The sequence below is a fragment of the Hyperolius riggenbachi genome, chromosome 8, assembly GCF_040937935.1.
Source record: "Hyperolius riggenbachi isolate aHypRig1 chromosome 8, aHypRig1.pri, whole genome shotgun sequence".
Taxonomy (NCBI): domain Eukaryota; kingdom Metazoa; phylum Chordata; class Amphibia; order Anura; family Hyperoliidae; genus Hyperolius; species Hyperolius riggenbachi.
Window position 1 is genome coordinate 248,621,779 of NC_090653.1, and position 22,309 is coordinate 248,644,087.

Below are 22,309 nucleotides of genomic sequence, written 5' to 3' on the forward strand. Positions count from 1 at the left end.
ACATGCGCTACATTTTGCACTTCTATTGCAACTATGGCTGTCCCATTCAATACAAATGAATGAGAGTTTACAAGCGCACCGAAAAAGGCACAGTAATTACCTAGGAAAAACGCCCATGGACTCTGCGATTGCAGGTAGGAACAAGGCCTAATCTGTAAAGCTAATAAAACTCAATAGATCAAGATTTTGAGAGAACGGGATGTACGATTAAAAAATGAGAAAACAAAAAAGGGTGTGTCACTGCCACCTACTGGTGAAATATTGAACTTATTAAAAGTTGAAAGTAATAAAAACCCAACACAATGGCCTGAGATAATAAATATCTTTCTGCAGGAATGAAATAAAAAATATTCAAGGCTGTTATCCAAATTTTTTCCCACCTATGTACAAGAAGGGCATAGAGAATTTAATTGTCTGCTATGGTGATCTGGTATAGATTTAAAACAGCAAGCCCTTCACAAAAGGGCATGGTCCAGAGGTAATGATCACTGATGATCCCAGCACTGGCTGAGGCTTTTAAGGATGCTTCCAGTAACTGACACCCGGAGACAGCTTCAAAGTCTCAGGCAGATAAGTGGTTAACTTGCATCAGGCAGCAGAGGGGGCAGGTCCAAACATTAAGGTGCCGGATTGGATAATTCTGGTCTCACTCCGTCAAGGATTGGTCTAGCAGTTTCAGGGCTCCGCCTACCAGGTGGAGACTGCCGGTGATGAGGATCTGAATATGCGCTGCCTCTCTTAGCAGTACAGAGCCAGAGCTGGCTACGGGATGGTGATGGAGCAGGTTAGAGTCCATGCTAGGGAGGTTGGAGTCCCGCCCCTGTGTGGCCCATTGCAATGCATGAGAGATACAGGGGAACACCAGCGAGTTACAGTTTAAGAGATGATCTGCTGAAGGGGCGAGGAGCAAGGGAGAACCGCGGGGGCTGTCCTTAATCAGGGTATCCACAGGCAGAGAGGGGGCCCAGGGATCACAGCTTCTCTCCTGCATTAGCATGTTCCACTTTTTCTGGTTTTCCAGGCATCGGGTGAGAACGTTCTCCAGTGTCACGTTGTAATTCTGCTGATCTGAAGAGAAAAAGAAAAATATGATAGAAGACAGCAACCAAAGAATGAACAAATATGCAGTATAGTTTAAAACAGGGGCAGTGAACCTTGGCTCTCCAGTTGTTAAGGAACTACAAGCCCTACAATGCATTGCAGGAGTCTGACAGCCACAGGCATTATTAATAAAGGCAAATGCATCATGAGATTTGTAGTTTTATCACAGCTGGAGAGCCAGGTTCCCTACCGCTGGTTTAAAACCTTGGTAATTTTAGGAATTTAGGTAATGATATATGATGAACATGGAGGAGTAAAGAGTTTAACCACTTGCCTATCGCGCGTCAGCAAAGTGGTAGCTGCAGGACCAGCGACGCAGATCTGCGTCGCCGGCTACAGGCTAATTAATCAGGAAGCAGCTGCTCGCGTGAGCGGCTGCTTCCTGTCAATTCACGGCGGGGGGCTCCGTGAATAGCCTGCGGGCCGCCGATCGCGGCTCGCAGGCTAAATGTAAACACAAGCGGAAATAATCCGCTTTGTTTACATTTGTACAACGCTGCTAACAGTAGCAGCGTTGTACTGGATCAGCGATCCCCGGCCAATCAGCGGCCGGGGATCGCTGTCACATGACAGGCAGGAGCCTGTTAGAGGCTGCACAGGACAGATCCGTTCCTGTGCAGCCTCGGATCTCCAGGGAAGGGAGGGAGGAGAGGGAGATGGGGAATCCGGCGGTGGAGGGGGCTTTGAGGTGCCCCCCCCCACGCCAGCCACACGTAGGCAGGAGCGATCAGACCCCCCAGCACATCATACCCCTAGTGGGAAAAAAAGGGGGGCGATCTGGTCGCTCTACCTGGTGTTTGATCTGCGCTGGGGACTGTACAGCCCACTCAGCACAGATCAGCAAATACAGCGCTGGTCCTTAAGGGGGGGGGGGTAAGGGCTGGGCCATCAAGTGGTTAAGGGCCCATTTCCACCATAGCCAACATGTACCTTCAAAACGCACACCGCTATGTCATGATGCCAGAACGTATCCAAAGCCCTTTAGCTGTGCCAGCACGACTATAGGGATTCGCATACGTCCATTTTTTTTCCTGTTAGTGAAACCACACACCACTTGAAAGACCAATAGGAATGCCGGGAAACAGGTTATCAAGTTGACTTTGTTTTTGAAGAGGAACCTTAGTGAAAATAAATAAAATTGCTTTTTTTTCCAATATTCATTTATAGATTAGTCAATTTTTTCTCTCCCTGATTTACATTCTGTAATTTATTACTGGTGGTGACCATCTTTAGTTCTGCCGGGTGATCTCGGATCTGCGGAATGTTCGTTACTGAGAGTTCTATGCACAGAGGGAGGTTAGCAATTTGTCAGGACCATGGTCATGACATCATGGTCATTGTCGTCATGGTCATGACATCACACTGTGGGAGGGGTTTCACCACAATATCAGCCATACAGACTCCAGAGAAAATTACTCTTCCCCTTGCAATCCCCTAATGTAGGTATGGCGAATGAACACCAATATAAATCAGCCGCTCATTGGGAAATGAATGGCAAACACCACCTCCTGTTGAAAAAACAGCCCGAGGCATTTGCTGGAAGCCTGGCGAGAAATCCAGGGCTCTGTGTGAACCCCCCACTGTGTTGCTGCAGCATGCCCCCCCGCTAGGCAACCGCAGCCTGACAGAGCTGGGGGCAGGCCGCGGCATCACAGTGAGCAATGGGGGTGGCCACAGAGCTCTGAACCTCAATGGAGAGGCTTCGGGGTTGTGATGGGAGGAGTGGCAAGGTTTACTGATTATGGTAATTTCCCGGCAAACAGCTGATCTATATTGCTGTTCATTCATTCAACCTACATTAGAGGACTATAAGGGGAGACTAAGTGCTTTTATTTGGTTTGTTCATTACACTGGTGGTTCTTTGTAATATCAAGTAACTGTAAATATCATCATGAGGTACGGATTCTTATACGATTTGCAGTGTGTATTCCTAGCCATAGTTAGAAAAAGTATGATGTGGTGCATCGGGGTTCTTTTCAACTAGATAACACGATTGCATACGCGATCATGCTCCAATACCACATTCTATGTGCACTGAAAAGCAGACCAGTGATTGCAATTCAGTAAAGCCACGCGGTTTGGAATGAGTCATCAGCCTTCCTCTGAGGAGGAGGTGGGGAGGAATGACAACCAGAGGGGGGGCTTCTTTAAGCTTGGCTTCATCTGTACAACAGGCACTGCAGGGACACAAGTAATGTATAAATGTATCTTTTTGTATCTAATGGTTTGGGGAATCTACCTTATGGTGCCCAAACACGGTACAATAAAAACATTCGATTTTCCCATTTATTCCACCAAAACGATCTAATCAAATGAGTCGAAAAGAATCTTTTTTCATTCAAGAAAAACCATTATGCTTTTTTTTTTCTCTAAAAATCTGATTGGACATTGGAAACATCTTTCTATTCAATCATTTTTACTGGCTGACATCAAATCAAACATTTGTGTCTGGTACAGCAAAAACTATGCGTTTTTTTGATCTAAAGGAATAAGAAGACTAAAGTATCTAAAAATAAATAAATAAGAACAAAAAATTGTACCAAGTATGGGCACCATTACACTGACTACTCCTGCACCTAGCAATATGTAAGGGAGTTTTGTATAAGCAGTTCCAATACACTTTACAATGGGGCGATTTGCGGGCATTTACCGCTGATCACTAGCACTTTGAAAATCGCTATTGTAATTAAAAGTATATGGTAGTAATCTCACTGCAGCGATCACCGGCGATTCGCAATAAACAAAGTGGTGCATGTAGCATTTTTTTTTGTGATTTTAGAGCGATCACAAATGAAATGTTCAAAGATTGCGAATCATGATTGCTCAAAAATCATGAAATTTTCCAGTAAAAAAAAAAAAATACAGCAGAAAAGCCATCGATGTGAATGGGCCTTAAAGTGTACCCGAGGTGACATGTGACATGATGAGATAAACATGTGTATGTACAGTACTAAACCTATTAATAACCAGGGTGTTTTACTTGTTTTATTTTGCTGCCTAAAATAGTTGATTTTTAAGGCTGGAAATGACAGCTTCTGTCTTGTCAGAACCTTGTCAGAAATATAGTAAACATCACTGATAAGCAAATTACCAACATAAAAGTTTTTTGTGGCAAAATACATTTTCTACATATTTCTGAGAGCAGATGGAGAGAGAAAGGGTCGATATAGTTCATGTATTTTCATTTAGGAACACTTAATAGACGGCAACTGAGCAGAGACAACAAAACATTCAATGTACTTTCTAAATGTTTAAATATAAAATAAAATCCTGGGATGTCTTACAAAGTCATTTTTAGGAGTAGGAGAATAAATATAATTGTTTATCTCATCAGTTTATTTTCACCTCGGGTTCACTTTAAGAGAAACAGCAGAAGTCACATGACAAAATGCGTGGGAGAGCTGGCGGGCACTCGGGGCAATATCAATTGGTACACCCAAACAACTATGTGCTCAGGATGATAGCAGACACTCACCTTGGAATAAGCTTGGCGTAAGACACGCGAAACGGTCGTCAGGCCGTGCACCCTCTGGCACCCACCACCGCCACCTCCCATCTACACCAGGTACCACCAGAGACCCTCTTGGTATGACATTTGATTACCACTGTACATGGTTGTCATATCTTGCTGATGCTCACAATTATATGCATTTTTTGTGTCATTTTTTCTGCCACATTAAAACACTATAGTGCCAGATTTTTCTCCTTGCTTTTTGGACATAGCAGTCACATTGGCACAGTTATGCCAAAGTCCAAAAATCCGTGGCACCAATCTTCTACTAAAAAATTTGATATTTAGCAGACTTAAAAAGCCTAACCTAACTGAGCTAGTGGCAGGAAGGTTTATTTGTAGAAAAAAAAAAAATAATAATAATAATATAGGAAGGTGAGCAGCAAGTGCCCTTGTAATGTCCTAGCGGCCTAGCCGGATTGTCATGTATGAAAATGTCTCCTTAGGAATGTCTTCTGTCAATATTTGCAAGGGACAAACGCCAAAGCAGCAGAATAAAAAAATAAAATGCCTACGTTGCTGTTTTGGCTATAACTTAGGGGAGTGCCAAGGTAACCATTTGATCCATTACACAGGAAAGTCTACAGTTTTTGCCAAGTGTCTGATCCGCTTCCTAATGGCCGGAGCAGACAGTACTTAGTTGTTGTTTCCTGTGCGCTCCAAAATAACCTCTCCAAACACCGGCCACTGTGAAATGTGCCTTACATACCTGATTCCAAGTATAAGGAGGCACCGCAGGAGGTGCAAAACCCTCAAACCCGCAGCTCCTGATGCACTCACTCAGGACTCTATTAGGGACACCTGGACAACGGCTTATCCATGCAGCCATCTAATCAGCCAACACTGGTCAGAAGGTTAAGGAAAAGACCAAAACCACCCCGACTATATAAAGTCCCTACACCCCAATATGTGTATAGTGAGCTACAGACAATCCTCTATAAAAGACTAGTTACAACATTTCATACAAAGTTAGCTTCATGTAACTATACAGTACTGTTTTTGGTATTACATATTTTGTTGTTACTTGTACAGTTTTGGATAATCTGTTGTAGTTTAAAACCATGAAAAGCACATTCAAAACAACCCCCCAAAAAAAACTTTATTTATACTGTATGTCCCAAACCAGAGCTGTCCAAAAATCAATCACTCTTCCCTGCTTTACTAAGTATAACACACAACTTGACTTACAAACAGGTTCCAAAATTCCAGGAGCTTGTTTGTAAGTTGAATTTTATTTGTAAGTGGAGGACCCTCTCTAGATTATATCATAAGATGTAAACAGCAGGGATTTCTTCCCCGCGTGTTTACATTTAGCTTGCGAGCCGCGATCGGTGGCTCGCAGACTGTTCAGGGAGACACCCTCGTACGAGCGGCCATTTCCATGTAATTCCACTTAAAACCAGCCGCCGCCTATCGGCGTTAGGCAATCAAGCTGTTATATTGTTATATTCTCTCAGTCCCCCGGGCTCTTTTCTGTGCCATCACCAAGGACAACGAAAGAAGGGAGGCTTGTCATCTCCCCTTCCACTTTCCTGCTTCTCACTGATTGGCTGAGCAGACTGCAGTGTGAAGCTGCCTAGCTGAAACATGATCCTCTGCTCATTCGTGTTTACAAGTAAGGCTGGGGTGATTCAGCGATTGGTGGAGAAAATAAGGTTAAGGGAGGAAATGACATCAGGATTTAGCCTCAAACTGTGAAAAAAACACATGGCCCTCACCAGGAACCGAATTCTCTTCATTTACTATATAAAATTCACTGAAATCAAAACGTGGACAGTACAATGCATCTGTTATATAAACTGATTAAGTATTTATCTACTTATATAGGTGATATAGGTGTTCCCCCTCCCCCCGGAATAGTATGGCTAATCCTCCTGCTTTAACCCCCCTAGCAGTCTTTCAAAACCGCCAGGGGGCAGCGCAGCACTTTAATTTTTTTTTTTTAATCATGTAGCTAGCCTAGCGATAGCTACAGGATAGCCGCTGTGCAGCGGCATCCCCCCACTCCCTCCGATCGCCTCCGGCAATCAGCGCAAACAGGAAATCACACTCAGAACGGGATTTCCTGTTTGGCTTCCCCTCGCACCATGGCGACGATAGTCATCGACGTTGTGACGTCATCGGGACTCCCGATCCACCCCTCAGCGCTGCCTGGCGCTGATAGGCCAGGCTCCGCAAGGGGTAGGGGGGCGGCTGGCGGTGCGGCGGTTAGCGGCAAATTGGCACGGAGCGGCGGCGATCAGTTTGTACACGCAGCTAGCAAAGTGCTAGCTACGTGTACCAAAAAAATAAAAAAAAATTATGCAAATCGGCCCAGCAGGGCCTGAGAAATCCTCCTGCGCGGCATAGGCCGAACTGAGTTTGGGCTTACCACCAGGGAGGTTAAAGAGCACCTGAATTGTGCTCAATAACTTGGGTGAGGCAGCTGTTAAAGTGAACCGAGCACCTTTTTAGCACTCAGGACATTTCTATAGCACATGAAAAATGCATGCCAACAATCTGTTTCATTATTAAAATAAACTCATTTACCTTTGTATTCTACAATCAAAGTAGTATTTTTAGCCTGTTTCAGCAGACCTGACCCTCCGCAGAGCTCTCAGGAAGCTAATTCTTTTATTGCGCTAATTACCCAGAAGGACTGTTTCTTCAAAGACATAGTGTGTGTCAAACAGTCCTAATTACCCACCCCCTTTGTTGAGAGAAAAGCTATTGTTTACTTATGGGTAATTCGCTCAATAAAAGAATTAGATTCCTGAGAGCTCTGCGGACGGTCAGGTCTGCTGAAACAGGCTAATACTACTACCGGTACTTTGATTGTAAAATACAAAGGTAAATTAAAGTTTATTTTAATAATGAAACAGATTGTTGGCATGCATTTTTCCTGTGCTATAGAAATGTCCTGAGTGGTAAAAAGATGCTCGGTTCACTTTAAAGGTTCATCTCTCCATAAATCTTATGACTTCCCCACCCAGAGGTTGTGTAAAAATCTGGAATGCTGGATCTCTAGTGACACAGACACCCCTCTAGGCTAGCGACCTGTCTGTATTCAAGGCAAAACTCCCTAACACTGCAGGGTGGCCTCTTGAGCGCGTCCTTAGTGGCTGCAGCTCTTGAGTGCTTTGAGTCCAACAGGAGAAAAGCGCTATACAAATGTTCAGATTATGATTATCTCACCAAGGAATTGAGCGCCGATAACCGCCGCAGTACCCGTCCATGTGCACAAGGGTTTACTTGATAAAGTAATCTCTTGTCTTGCGGAGTACAGCACAGATAAAGTCTGGCCATAGACAGGTATAGGTGTGGATGCAGCTTCTACTCAGCAAGACCACAGTCTATCTCCTATTCACTTGTATCAGGATGTGTGTGCATGTAACCTCTGACTGGGAGAGGCCATGGTAAATCAGGACTATTCGGTTCATCCAGCTGGCCGAAAAGTGCGCTCTTACCTGCAATCCCCACCCCGGACACCTCGCTGATGTTCGGGCAGAAGACCGCGTAATCAAAATGGCAGGGCTGCAAGATAAGACATATGCAAGTATTTAACTCCCCAACCACTGTTTTTTTTTTACACTTTAAAAATCAGAGTGATTTTCACATCACACTCCTCCAATTCATTCTCCAATAACTTTATTGTTACTTATCAAATCGAAAATATCTATATTTTGTTTTATTCGCCACAAATTAGGCTTTCTTTGGGTGGTACTTTTTGCTAAGAATTATTTTATTTTACATGCATTTTAAAGGGAATAAGAAGGAAAAAAAATATTTCTCAGTTTTCAGCCACTATAGTTTTAAAATAAAATGTGTTTCAATACATAAAACCCACACGTTTTATTTACCCATTTGTCCCGGTTATTACATCATTTAAACTGTGTCCCTAGTACAGTGCATGGCGATATTTTATCCGGAAATAAAAAGGTGTATTTTGTATGACTTCTAATATTTTATCACCAATTACAAGCATTTAATTGAAAAACTAACACTAATACATGACATACATATTATTCATATTAAAAAGTCCAAAGTTCCTTTTTTTTTTTTTTTTTTTTTAAAGGAGTACCTAAATTATAAATTACAGATTTCTTTATACCTAATATCTTGTGAAGAGATATGAAATCACACATAATAAATAAGAAATAGAACACAGACAGGATAAAACAGGCTGCAGCACACACTGTGAAAAGAGAAGTAATTTGATCCAGGCAGGCAGAGAGCAGGGGAGGGAGGAGCAGGGGAGGGAGGAGCAGGGGAGGGAACCAGGCTGGAGGGGAGGATACAATGCAGAGGGGGTCAGGGCTGGGCAGAGGTGAGAGAGGCTCCAGCATCAGGGCGCCATGTAGGAGGGGGCGCACAACTCACTCAGCTATCATTCACCTATTGTGTTTGAAGCAGAGAGAAATAAGAAAAGGGGATAAATGGCAGCGACTGCAAGCCAGATAACTAGAGATTAAGGTGTTGGGGGAAGAGGGGGCTGAGACACCTCTTAGTCTAATAGCAATGTGATAGCTGGGGTGGGAAGGATGCACTTTGGTGTCTCAGCCTTGTGTGCTGGAGGACCTTGTCCCGGCTCTACTGAGAGTGTATTTTAGCAAGGCTTTAGCATGAGGAGAAGGAAAGTAAGTGCTACTACAGATATAGATGTGTCTGTTCTAGCCACAACGATGTAGCAGATATAAACTTTATATGTTTATCTAACTGTACACAGTGCATAGACTACAGCTATGTATTGCCATTCAAAGCTATTTTATTTTGGTAACTATAGGGTTGGCGTGTAAGGGGTTCCAATTAATACAAATTTATGTATGTAAATATATTTTATGTATGTAATTGGGTGCATTTTATATTTTTTTGCCACAAGATGGCTCTACGTTTAACTTCCGTATTCTATTAATAATACACGCAAGTACTGTTTACGTTTGGCTTTTGTGAATGAAAGCCTACGTCTCGCTGCCGCAGGCTTTCATTCATCACAGGCACTGTAATCGGGATTGAGAAGAAGTTCTCATTCCCAGATCATGGACCGGAGGGATCCCGGCAGAACGGCGGGTCTGTGACATGGCAATCAGGAACGGCGAGGTAAACAAAGCAGGTACGTGTGTATTTACGCCCCCTCCCAGTCGCAAAAGGGTTGTACACGGGCGTAAATATACAATATAGCGGTCGGAAGGAAGTTAAACAGTGTGTCTTGTCACACTATAACAATAACAATCTCTTTTCCATTAACAGGGTTTTGTTTTCCCTTTCCCTCTCTCCATTCAGCCACCAGTGACCATGAAGATGCTCAGTATCGGAGGTGACTGGCAACACATGTGCAAACACTGCTCTCTGCAGTCACCCACCTCCCCCCCCCCATGCTGGTCGCCGGGTTTGATCACCAATACTAAAGTGCCCCTCACTTCCATTACTGCTGACTCCTCCGCTTGGTCCCGAAGCCAGCAAACAGACTGGTGCCAGGCAGAAGCACGGGGATCCCCAATGGATTACAAATCCGGAAGGATTCACATTGGTTCATGGAGGACCAGTAAAAATTCTCCTTGTTGCTAGGGAGAGCTGGTCTATTGTGAACCATACACCTGCTGCCCTCCAGTCTGGTCACCAGCTTCAGGAGCGAGTGGAGGAGTCAGCAGCAGCTGAACCTGGACACATGCATCAGCTCCAAGTAGGAGCAAAACCCAGTAATGTAGTGCACTTTGGATTATTTTTAGATGTTCATGTGCATTTGCTATACGCTTTTGTCTACAATAAACAGATTCTTGTTAGGCAAAAAAAACATAGTATATCTGATTAACTAATGTGCACTGTGACTTACCTGGAGAAGTTTTAACAAGGCAGCTGTGTCTCTATCACCAGTAGCATTAAACACCAGCACCCGAACCACCGATCCTCTGCAATGACATTACATCAAGGTTACATTGCACATCTAACACCACTAAAGAGGACCTGTCTCCCACACCAGCATCTCTCAACATTTTTAAAGCATGTATCTCTTTACTGAAGAAGGGGCTTCCCAAGTACTCTCTTTTGTGGGCATCATCATCTCAAGTACCCCTTGATGCATATACATTTGGTAGAGGTACTCCATAATAGTGTATAAAAGCCTTTTAGGGCTAGTGCACACCAAAAATAGTTAGCGTAATCAGACGCTTATCGTTTTATGAAGTAATTTTTATAAGGGATTCCAGGCATGTGCCTAGAGATTTTCTATTTATTAAGCAATTTTTGGAGCATTTTAGTTGAGCGATTTTATACTTTTTGTACACTTTGACCTGGAAGTGAACAGCTTTTAGAGCTTCGGCAGACTTCAGAAACATGGCTGCGACTGCGCTCCTGAGAAGGGGAGGGACAGAGCGTTGTCCTGATTACATCATATCAGCTAAGTATTTATCCTGAGACCACAACCCCCTGCCTCCCGCAGCACACTGGAGGTAGCTTTTAAAATCTGCAAAATGATTGTCAAGTAGCTAGACTGTTAGCTGAAGTGGATTACCTGTACTTTATAAATGCCTAAGTATTTTCTTCACTCATTATAATGGAAAATACGTTTCTGGAGAGCCCACCATAGAGCAAATGCGTTTCAGACCCATTTGCAATTGTAAGAACAATTAGATGTGCCCCATTTTTCATAGATTTTCCTTAGGTTCAGTTTTTTTTTTTTTTATGCACATCTAATCTATTAAAAACATTTGATGAAGTATGTTGGCCTTCGAGAGTGGTGAAACATTGCGCAGAAGACAAGAGAGTGCTGAAGCTACAAGGTTTTCAGGATCACACATGATGCCCTAAAGAGGCAGGAATAAGCTGCTGTCCTGACCATGCTGGGAATACAGTGGCAGTAATATGGGATATCACAGTGCACTCACATCCCAGATTTCTCCTCATTTAGCGCCACCTGCTGGAACCATCTGACACAGGCCTTCACACTGCTGCTGGTGTGCGCTCCATCAATGTAATAGGAGATGGGACCGCGCTGCAGGACCTGCGTGCGTCCCAACCACAACGTGTTCTGTAAGCCTACAAAACAGAAATAGCTATGTACACATTGTGATGGCAGGATAAGCAACAAAAATAACTAAGACTGATGCTGCCTCCTGGTGGCCATAAGGTCTGACAATTCAAGTACGTCTGGGGAAAAAAACAAACCATAATCACAGGGAGATTCAAATGCGATTAATTAGATGGAAGCAAATCCTGAAACTTCTAACAATTTAGCCCAAAGGGCTCTTTTCACACGAATGGCAAACGGCATGTTAAAGAGACTATCTCCCTATAATGAGTTTTTTAGTTTAAAAACCTCATTAACATTATAGTCCGACCTAAAACGCCGCAGAACCTTGGCTGAAAACCCCCTCGATCACCCCAAACCTACGGGGGTACACGGAGGCAACTTCCGCATAGAGGCAGCGCAGCTCTGCCTCTATGCACGTCAATCAGCGCCGATCTTCGCCTCTCCCCCACCCTTCTCAGTCTTCCTTCACTGAGAGGGGCGGGGGAGAGGCGGAGATACGCCCTGATTGACGCGCATAGAGGCGGCAGCAAAATCCACGACCAAGAAAGGTGCGGATTTTGCCTGCCCTGTACCCCCGTGAGTTTGGGGTGATCGAGGGGGTTTTCAGCCGCAGTTCTGCTGCGTTTTAGGTCGGACTATAATGTGAATGAGGTTTTTAAAAGAAAAACTCATTTTAGGGAGACTTCAGAGTCTCTAAAGGGGAACTGAAGTAAGAGGTATACGGAGGCTGCCATATTTATTTCCTTGTAATCAATACCAGTGAGTAACACCAGAAACAAGCGGAGGGACAGTTTATATATATATATATATATATATATATATATATATATATATATATATATATATATATATATATATATATATATATATATATATATATATATATATATATATATATATATATATATATACACATACATATACATATATACATATACATATACACGCACATATACATACATATACACATACTAAAAATGTGTTTGACTCTAAACTTTATTCACATCCTTTAAATCGATATATTACTAAATTTTAAAATGTTACTATGAAGGAAAATGAACCAGGATAGAAAGGACCAGTGTGGTTTGAATGATAAAACATATTTTTCTTATGAAACCTTTATGGTATGCGTGACTAGGGACGTGACCAGGGGTGTGGCAGGGGCATGGCTTAAGTGTCCCCTTTTCTCATCTCAAAAAGTTGGGAGGTATGATGTCAGAAACACCTGATTTGCTGCATGCTCGTTCAGGGGCTATGGCTAAAAGTATTAGAGGCAGTGGATAAGACTAAACAAGATTTTTTTTTTTTTTTTAGGACCAGTTTCCACTTGTGTGGTGCGAATTAGTCGTGGAAAACCCAAAACGAATTTGCACGAGAATGCAAATTTTGCCACGAATTCGCGGGCGTTTACGCATAGGTTAGTAAGTATGCGAATTTAACCATGTCAGTCCCTGTGTGCTGTTACATTGATTTTATGCGAAAACGCACACGAATTTGCAGTAAAATTCGCTGCAAAATTTGCATAAGTAAACGCATGCGAATTTCCTATTAAATACATTGTATGCGAATCGCACACCGCAAGGTAGTGTGCGAGTTCTGATGGCCCTGTCGTGCAGATTTTTCCTGCACACAAAACCGCACAGGATTTCTGACAAGTGGCAACAGGCCCATCCACTTGTATTGTCTATGCGAGTCTGCATGCAGGAAACGCATGCAGATTTGCTCTAGTGGAAACAGGCCCTTAAAGTGAACCTAAAGTCAGGAAGAAAAAATGAGTTCAACTCACCTGGGGCTTCCCTCAGCCCCCTGAAGCTGATCGGTGCCCACGCTGACTCCATCAGATGTCCCTGGACCGGCCGGCGGCGACTTCCGGTTTCGCCGTCACCGGCCGACAGGCTGGGAACGCGAGTGATTCTTCGCGTTCCCAGCTAGAATATCGCCCCTTATGCTGCTAGTGCAGCATAGGGAGGCCGCAATAGCAGCATAGGGGGCGCTATTCTGGCTGGGAACGCGAAGAATCACTCGCGTTCCCAGCCTGTTGGCCAGTGACGGCGAAACCGGAAGTCGCCGCCGGCCGGTCCAGGGACATCTGATGGAGTCAGCGTGGGCACCGATCAGATTCAGAGGGCTGAGGGAAGCCCCAGGTGAGTTAAACTCATTTTTTCTTCCTGACTTTAGGTTTACTTTAATTAAAACACAAAATAATTAGTGTTAAAAAAAAAAAAAAAAAAGTTGTTTTATTTATGCAAGTTGCCTTCTTAATTTGAGTTAAGCAAATTTATTACTTTTTAAAAAACGAAACTATCCACAACAATTTTTTTTTTTGGGGGGGGGGGGGCGCGTCTCCTCCCAGTATTACCTTCACAACCCCCCCCCCCCCCCTTCAAGGGTTTATGTACTTTTAGTTCTTTAGAACTCTAGGGCTCTTTCACACTAGAAGCTGTTCCGTCTTGACGGATAGCACCTAGGATGCACTAAGCAAGGTAACACGAAAGTCTATTGATTTTCAGGTTAACTTTCACATTAGAAAAAGCATTCCAGACCGTTACGTTGTAACGCTTCTGGGAGCTTTTAATTGTGCAACGCAAGAGTTTTCCCGTCGGGTAAATTAGAACTAGCGCCATTGATCAGCGTTGAACCTCAACTTCCAGACGTCATGCTGTAGGTCATAACGCGTGCACGAAATCGGATTCATGCACGCGTTGCCTAGAGTGAAAGAGACCTTAGTAAGCTTTTAAAGGAGTGCGACCCCTCTGACCCCAAGATGACTAAAGAACCCGAGTGTGGACAGGCCTTCCTCTCCTGCCTTCATACTTTGGTTACTAGTGCTGCAACTCACGCTTGTTATTATTCCTACATGCCCATTACCCTACTTGGTGTAACTAATTACTACACTATATGGGGCTCTGTGTCTTTTTGTTATTCTGGGAGGATCTTAGGACCTCTTCGGATGTCTTTCCATCTTCAAAGTGTCAGTAACACTACTATATAAAACAGATTCTTCCTCAATTTCCACCTGGCGCTAGGAGAAACAATATCAGAGTAGTGATGTGAATGGCTGCTCCAGAACCGCATAACCCATCATCCCCAGTGACCACTAAACATGGGTGGGTTTATTGACACACGGACATAACTGGGCAACCAAAACCTCTTTTGTGCCCAGCCAGAGCTGTCCACCTAGCATGGTAGACTTGGCAGATGTAATGTTGGTGAGGCTTGCAATACCTGACAGCAATGTCAGGATAGGAAGAACATCCCCATCTCTGTGGTCCACACATTGGAGGGGAAGGGGGGTGTTTGGCCCAGCAGCCTCCACACAATTACAGTGAGGCACAGAGCCAGAAAGGCCTACAAGACACCATCACCTGACCACTGCTTGTACAAGCTCCAAGATTCATTTAGTGACTTCTTATCCTTTTGTTAGGTTTAATCTGCTTTTATTGTTTACCTTTAACCATTGGAAGACTGGGGCGGAAAGCTGAAGCAAGGGGAAGAGGCCACTTCGTCAGGGGAAGTCTCTGGATTGGAACTATTGGCTCTCCAAATCCTGAACAGAAGAAAAAAAAAAAGTAATGGATTACGGGTTAGGAAAAAAAAATCATTCTTGAATAGAAAAGGCCGGCCCTCATCTTCCAGTAATCAGGCATGTCAGGTGGTGTAGGGATAGGCATTTACCTGGACGTCCTCTTCTCTGAAGCCACGTGTGAGCGAGCTGCAGGGCCAGCGAGGCGTTGCTTCTCTGATGATCTCCGGCCAGACCAAGGTGAAGAGAGAGACCTTCTTCCTCCTCATAGTCCTCTAGGTCTGGGCAGATCAATAGATCACACTGGGAAGACAAGGAGAAGCAGTGGGTGATTGTGCCAGTCAGGTCCAGGCTGATATACATCTGCAGGTTAGGCATTTACCCCAATCTCCTGCGCTCTGCCTTTCAGCACCTGGAGAGGACCGTCTGGCTGTTTAACAGTAAACGCTGGAGCACCTGGCTGAGGGATGAAGCAAAGAGTGTTACTTTCACTTGATAATGGCTGCTAAACTAAAATCACTGCTATGCACCGAGAATGTCTGATACCGCACACTGCTAGAATTACCTTCTGCTGGCCCAGTTTTTGTTTGTACTTTCATTAGAAATTCATCCCCTTTGCTGTGAAATCTCCAGAGTGAAGTCAGCAGCACGGTCTGAGGGGTAAAGCCTAATAGCAGTGCTTTTGGTTGCCGATTGCTGGCGATTAGCAAAGCACTGCATCAATGGAACCCTACTGGGAGGGGAGAAAATCATGGTGCTTCCGCGATCAGAAATAAAGAGTGATTTCTGAATCGCTAAATGAGCACCTGGCCAGAGGTAGCGATACGCCCTTTAGTGTTCGCAGCAGCTCCTTAGTTCTTAGGTCTGGATTAGTTCTGGTGTTCGGGTTGATCTGCATAACCAAGCTCTAAACTGTCAAAAAGAAACAGTTATACCTTCGTGTCCTGCTAATTAAATACGTGCATACTGTGTGCTGTGGCTTAAAATGTCACAGTACATTCAAAAGGGAGCACTAGGCAAACATTGATAAACTGTGGACATCCGTCCCGGCGCACTTACGCAGCAGAAGCAAGGAGGAAGGTTGCGGAGGCACGGGGATCAGAGACCACGCCATGGCCAAAGTAAGTGTGCACACAGTATGGGCATGGATGGGTAGACCCCCGCACCACGTCAGCCTGTTCGAGGTCGTGAGGAATTGCGCGATGAGTGTCAATCCTGTTGCCATTATTGTATGAAGGCTATGAAGCATCTACACCATCTGGCCACAGCTTAATGCCGGTTGAGGTTTGACATATCCTTTTGGTGTCAGTAATGGTTGCGTATTTACAGTGAGAGGTGTGCTTCTTTATGCACACGTGGACAGAGCTGAAGATTATTATTAAAGCCTAAACTGGAAATTGGATGTCACATTTAGTTCCAACTGGGCCTGAAGAAAAAAATTGCATGCATGCATGTTAATACCTGCTAGTGTAGGAAGTGCACTTCCGCATAAGGACACATGTAGTTTGCTGGCCAGTTTGAATCAATTGGTTTTAAGGGGGAAGTTTTATATTATGTGTTTGTCTGTCTTTTGCATCATGAATTATCAATAAATTTGTATGAAGTATATCAATGTTTGCCTAGTGCTCCCTTTTGAATGTATTGTGGCATTGCTTGGTTTATAAGGTGAGACGGGCGCTACATATTGTTTAGTAGCTGAAGGTAGATATCCTGATCACCTATTTTTGTTCCTTCCTTAAAATGTCAGAGCCCATCGTGACAGGCTCTGTCAATGCTGCAGGATCGGGGGGGGGGGGCTGCAGCAAGGCGCCGGGGGTGGGGAGACTGTTATACAGAAATGGGCCAAAAGTTGAAAAAAAAGCAGACAAACTGCCATAGCTGCAATTTGCCAGCTAACTATCCATGCAGATAATGTCCTGCTGGCCCATATTCAATGACGCTGTGTTCACCTGTTTAATACATTAGTCAAAGTCTAAATATTTCACTAGCAGGGAGTGACTGCAGCATGCTTCAGAAAGATGGAAGTAACTTTGCATGTCTGCACGAGCCTTTGTGTTGTAAATAAGAAGCTTACTGAACTAAGTGAAGTAAAACAACCAAGCTAACGTTCTCCAGACCTTGAATATGCCCCCTTTCTGCCAGGCAATCTTCTCAATGGTATCACCCAGGATGGCCGTGTGGTCAATACCAAGTGATGAGACCCCACAAACGATGGGTTTCCTGAGGAAAAACAAACAAACTGTGTCAATAAAATGTAAATAGCTGCAGTGGGTTCACACATAGAGCGATATTTCTGCAAAAACAAGTTTTACCTCAAACCAAAATGTATTCAGGTGATGTAAGAATTATATTTTGCACACTAGAGGGCAGCATTTAACCTAAATAAAAGCATGTTGTCTTTGTGCTGTGTCAATGAGTGAAATGTGATAAGACTATGCAGACTTTATTGATAAGATTTGAACTTTACACCCAAAGCCAAGCTTATTAAAAACAGTTCATACTGTAAGGGCTGGTACACCCAGGCCTGTGCGCAATGTTAACCGCTAGCTGCGGCACTTGCCGTTAAAGTTCTGCCCAATTAAATGAATGGGCAGCACCGGTACCGTTGTTTACTGCTGTGTACACTAACCGCACATTCCGATCTAAAAACTTTTCCCATAGTTTCAGGCCGCCCTGTAAGCATCAGGTTTCTTCCAGTGTAGCTTACAGCTACACTCCCATTTCCGATGATCGCCGCTAAATGCTTTTCTGCACGCTTGCAGAAAAATATGCAGCAGAGATGCTGGCAAAAGCGCATTGTGAACCGGCCCTAAGAATTTCAAGATTAAAGGAATACCACCCAGGCTAATGTCAATCCAATATAATATATATACATATACACACACTTTCAACAATCCCACTTATTAATTAGCCAGAAGATATGTAAACTATTCCTTATTCCTTAGAATACACCTGGAGTAAAAGGGTGACGGAGGCTGCCATATTTAATTTTCTTTTAAAACAATAATAGCCTGGCAGTCTTGCTGACCTTTCATGCATCTGTAGCATCTGAATCCCCCGCCTGAAACAAGCATGCGGCTAAACCAGTAAAACATCTGTTCAGTGTGCTTGCTCCAGGTCTGTAGCTAAACGTTTAAAGGGACTCCGAGCAGTGCAGAAACTATGGAAATATGCATATCATTTTAAAGCTCTCTTTTTCCTCTTTCCAATGAGATATAAAGCGCTGCCCTACGCCTTTTAGTTTTCGCTATTTTCGCGATTGAAATTGCCGCGGCCGTGATTTCAATCGCGAAAATAAAGAAAACTAAAAGACGTAGAGCGACGATTTAGGTGTCGCCAGAAAGAGGAGAAAGAGAGCTTTAAAATAATATCCATCTTTGCATAGTTACAATGTATTACACAGGCCGACTTTTTCTGCTGAATGGAGCTGCTGACACTGGGGAAAGTGTCGTCCTGTGTAATACAAGTAACTATGGAAAGATGGATATCATTTTAAAGCTCTCTTTCTCCTCTTTCTGGCGACACCTAAATCGTCACTCTACGCCTTTTAGTTTTCTTTATTTTCGCGATTGAAATCGCGGCCGCGGCAATTTCAATCGCGAAAATAGCGAAAACTAAAAGGCGTAGGGCAGCAGTTTATATATCATTGGAAAGAGGAGAAAGAGACCTTTAAAATGATATGCATCTTTCCATAGTTTCTGCACTGCTCGGAGTCCCTTTAAAGGTGCATACACACATCAGACTATAGTCTTTGGAAAATGAAAGATCACAGACCAATCTTACCACCCTTCATGTAGTATGAGAGCCATACCTACAGTCTTTTCTATGGAGCTGCACTCTCCATCAGACTATAGTCTTTGGAAAATGAAAGATCACAGACCAATTTTTCCCCCTTCCATGTAGTATGAGAGCCATACCTACACAGTCTATTCTATGGAGCTGAACTGCCCATCAGACAGAAATCTTTGCAAGACGCTGCACACACAGATGCTGTACAGACACAAAAGATCAGTATCTGCAAAAGATCTGTTCCTGCCAAAAATCCATTCCTGCAAATTGCAATGATAGTCTATGAGATCTGCAGATCAGCATACACACATGATTTAACTGACATTCATCTGCAGATCAGATCCACCAGGATGGATTTTCAGATCTGCAGAGGATTGCTTGATCTGCAGATGAATGTCAGTTAAATCATGTGTGTATGATGATCTGCAGATCTCATAGACTATCATTGCAATTTGCAGGAATGGATTTTTGGCAGGAACAGATCTTTTGCAGATACTGATCTTTTGTGTCTGTCTGATGGGGAGTTCAGCTCCATAGAAAAGACTGTGTAGAGTATGGCTCTCATACTACATGAAGGGTGGTAAGATTGGTCTGTGATCTTTCATTTTCCAAAGACTATGGTCTGATGTGTGTATGCACCTTTAGAGGCAGAGGATTAGCAGGATAGCCAAGCAATTTGCATTGTTAAAAAATGAAAATAAATATGGCAGTTTCCAAATCCCTCTCACTTCAGGTGTCCTTTAAACATCCAGTGTTCACAAGTGAGCTTGTATTGTCAACAGCAACCATATTCCAGATGCCACACGGAAAAAGTAGAAGAACAAAAATCTGATTGGTTGCTATGTGTTACTCATCTCTCATATTGTAAGCTTAATAGGGCAATGCCTTTTTCCTCTCCTGTATCTTGTGTTCCCCGCCTATTCGATTGCAAGTCTCGTGAACCAGGGTCCTCTTCCCCCCCCCCCCCCCCGGGTATTCATTGTTCCCCATAGGGCTGCACGGTTTTAGGAAAAAATTTACGTAGCACTAAATTTACAATGCCCCTAGCATAGTTGCCCCAGTACAGGTTTGCCAGGTAGGTGTATCCAGTATAGGTAGCCAGTATAGTTGCCCCCAATATAGGTTAGCCAGGTAGGTGCCTCCAGTATAGGTAGCCAGGCAGCATAGGTGTAGCGGCGGGGGAGAGCGGGCATAGCGTAGTACCAACTTACCTTCTGGAAGGACACCGGTAGCTTCTATTTTCTTCCTTACTCCTCTCCCAGTCGTCCATCGCGTTGGTACCAGCGTCCCCTGTGATGACATATATTTATGTCATCACGGGGCGCTGTTACCAACCCGACTGATACCTGGGAGAGGAAGTAGAAAGAGGCTGCGGGGAATCCCGGAGGGCGAATTGCACTATAATTATACGTGTGGAAGTCAAATACTCAATTATGTAGAGAAAAGGCTCTGGATCCTATAGAGCCTTCTTGGTCCTCCCCATTGCAGTTACCTCACTAACTGGTCGAATACACCTTCAGGGATCTATGGAAGACTTCTGAAGCCCTCATGTCCCCAAGTGCATCAGAAGACGTGTTTCCGTACTGCTTACGCACGAGCGCAGTACGGAGCCGCCCATGTTCAGAAGCAATTGGCGACACAAGTGCTTCAGAAGACGGAAAATTTGAACTGGTGACCGAGCTGGAGAACCAGGACATCGAGAGAAAACCAGGAAGGCTCTACAGAGCCAGAGCCTTCCCACTCTATAGGTATGTATCGGACTTTATTTTTTTAAAGCTAGCTTCAGTATTGCTTTAAAAGGCCAGCAGTCCAGGAAGACATTACTGGGTGGGTGATATTGGTTACTACCCTTATCTCCATTTATAATTCCCGAGCTGTGAATACCACATACCTGATGATATTTGTGCAATCATATGCTCCACCAATCCCGACCTCCAACACGGCCAGGTCCACCTGTGAGACGGAGGCGGGGCAACGTTACACCAGAACAACAATACAGGGGCAGGAAGATCCACCATCTTTATATCTACAAACCTTTTCTTGGAGGAAGACATGGAACGCCATGATGGTCAGGAAACGGAAATACGCAGGCATGGAATCCAAGTCATCATCCTGAAACAGTTGGGAAACAGAAGTTAAAGGAGAACTGTAAGACATCCTGTATAAAAAGTACTCCCAGCTGTATCTTTTAGTGTAAAGCGGGTCATGCAACATTAGGCTTTGTATACACACTAGAGGGTTCTCAGCCAAGGCGGGGCTGATCATGGCAGCCTATTCTGAGAATCTAGCATGTGTACCGTGGCCCTAGTGCCTAAATGAATGAACCGGAGCACTAGATCATCGAGGCCAGGGGTGAAAACTCAATCATGTAAAGGGTCAACATCTAAAACAGTCTAATTCATGGGCCAAATTGTTTATAAAGGTTTAATATTTATTGAAGTCTCAAACTAAGTGGCGTAACGATAGTGACCCTGCTGCAGAGCAGCCCAGTTTAATATTTACCTGGTCCAGTATGTACTGCTTCGGTCTCCTGTGATCTTCCTGACAGCCACATGCTCTATGCTACATATACCTCTGGCTCCTAATGCAGGTCACGTGATTGGGTAAGGAAGTATGGAAACAGAGTATGTGACTGGCAGGAAGAAGAGAAGAGACTGCATCATTGGATCCAAGAAGGGGTCCCCATGCTGATTTCTTGGGTGTTTTCGGTGGGTTATTGCTGCACCCCGGCTCAAACTGACAATATTTCAAGCAGAAACCCTGTCACCAGTGTGCTCCCCTGGATGGGAAAGCAGTGTGCATTCTCTCTTTTGCTGCTTACAATGATGGACATTGGAAGCTCTCGAGGGCCACATAACATGGCAATAAGAGCCGCCACAGAGTGACGTCATATCGGTGACGCTCCTTCACCCCCCCTCCCAACATTGCCAACTATGTATCTGTACATAGTTGGCCAAGCAATGTCACACGAGGCATCGGCTCCCAATCCCCACCAGGGCACCATCAATCGAGATTGTGTATAAGCCATTGTCTGCACATCTGTGATTCCACACCAGTGAATTAACATGAGGACTCTATTAATTGGTCTCATCGTTATGTAGTATTATAATCATGATCATAAGGTTTGTTGTTTTTTTTGGAACAGGGAGACGCTGGCAGCAGCCTCTGTTGGTGTCTGAAATGACTACCAACAGAGGCGTGCAGAGCCCCCTAGAGGCAAATACACACTTTGTATTCAAGACAGATGCAAACTATGCACTAAACCGTAGATTCTGTTTTGCTTAGAAAATGTGTCTGGTATATGGATGTTAAAAATTCAATAAAGTACTTAAACACAACAAAACAAAACAGAGCCGCAGGCCTTGAGTTTGACACCTGT

General features: G+C 44.0%; 1 protein-coding gene across 4 annotated transcripts in view; it reads right to left on the reverse strand.

The window, feature by feature from the left end:
* Window positions 1-307: 307 nt before the first annotated feature.
* Window positions 308-22,309, reverse strand: part of LOC137527733 (folylpolyglutamate synthase, mitochondrial-like) — a 75,893-nt gene continuing 53,891 nt past the window's right edge. For all 4 annotated transcript variants that reach the window (XM_068248557.1, XM_068248555.1, XM_068248556.1 and 1 more), the window contains exons 6-15: window positions 20,965-21,042; window positions 20,822-20,883; window positions 17,259-17,361; window positions 15,524-15,601; window positions 15,294-15,444; window positions 15,067-15,165; window positions 11,473-11,623; window positions 10,422-10,497; window positions 8,059-8,125; window positions 308-1,068 (exon numbers count right to left, since the gene is read on the reverse strand). In XM_068248557.1, coding sequence (XP_068104658.1) covers window positions 647-1,068; window positions 8,059-8,125; window positions 10,422-10,497; window positions 11,473-11,623; window positions 15,067-15,165; window positions 15,294-15,444; window positions 15,524-15,601; window positions 17,259-17,361; window positions 20,822-20,883; window positions 20,965-21,042 — 1,287 coding nt within the window. In that variant the 3' untranslated portion in view covers window positions 308-646. The remainder of the gene's footprint in view (window positions 1,069-8,058; window positions 8,126-10,421; window positions 10,498-11,472; window positions 11,624-15,066; window positions 15,166-15,293; window positions 15,445-15,523; window positions 15,602-17,258; window positions 17,362-20,821; window positions 20,884-20,964; window positions 21,043-22,309) is intronic.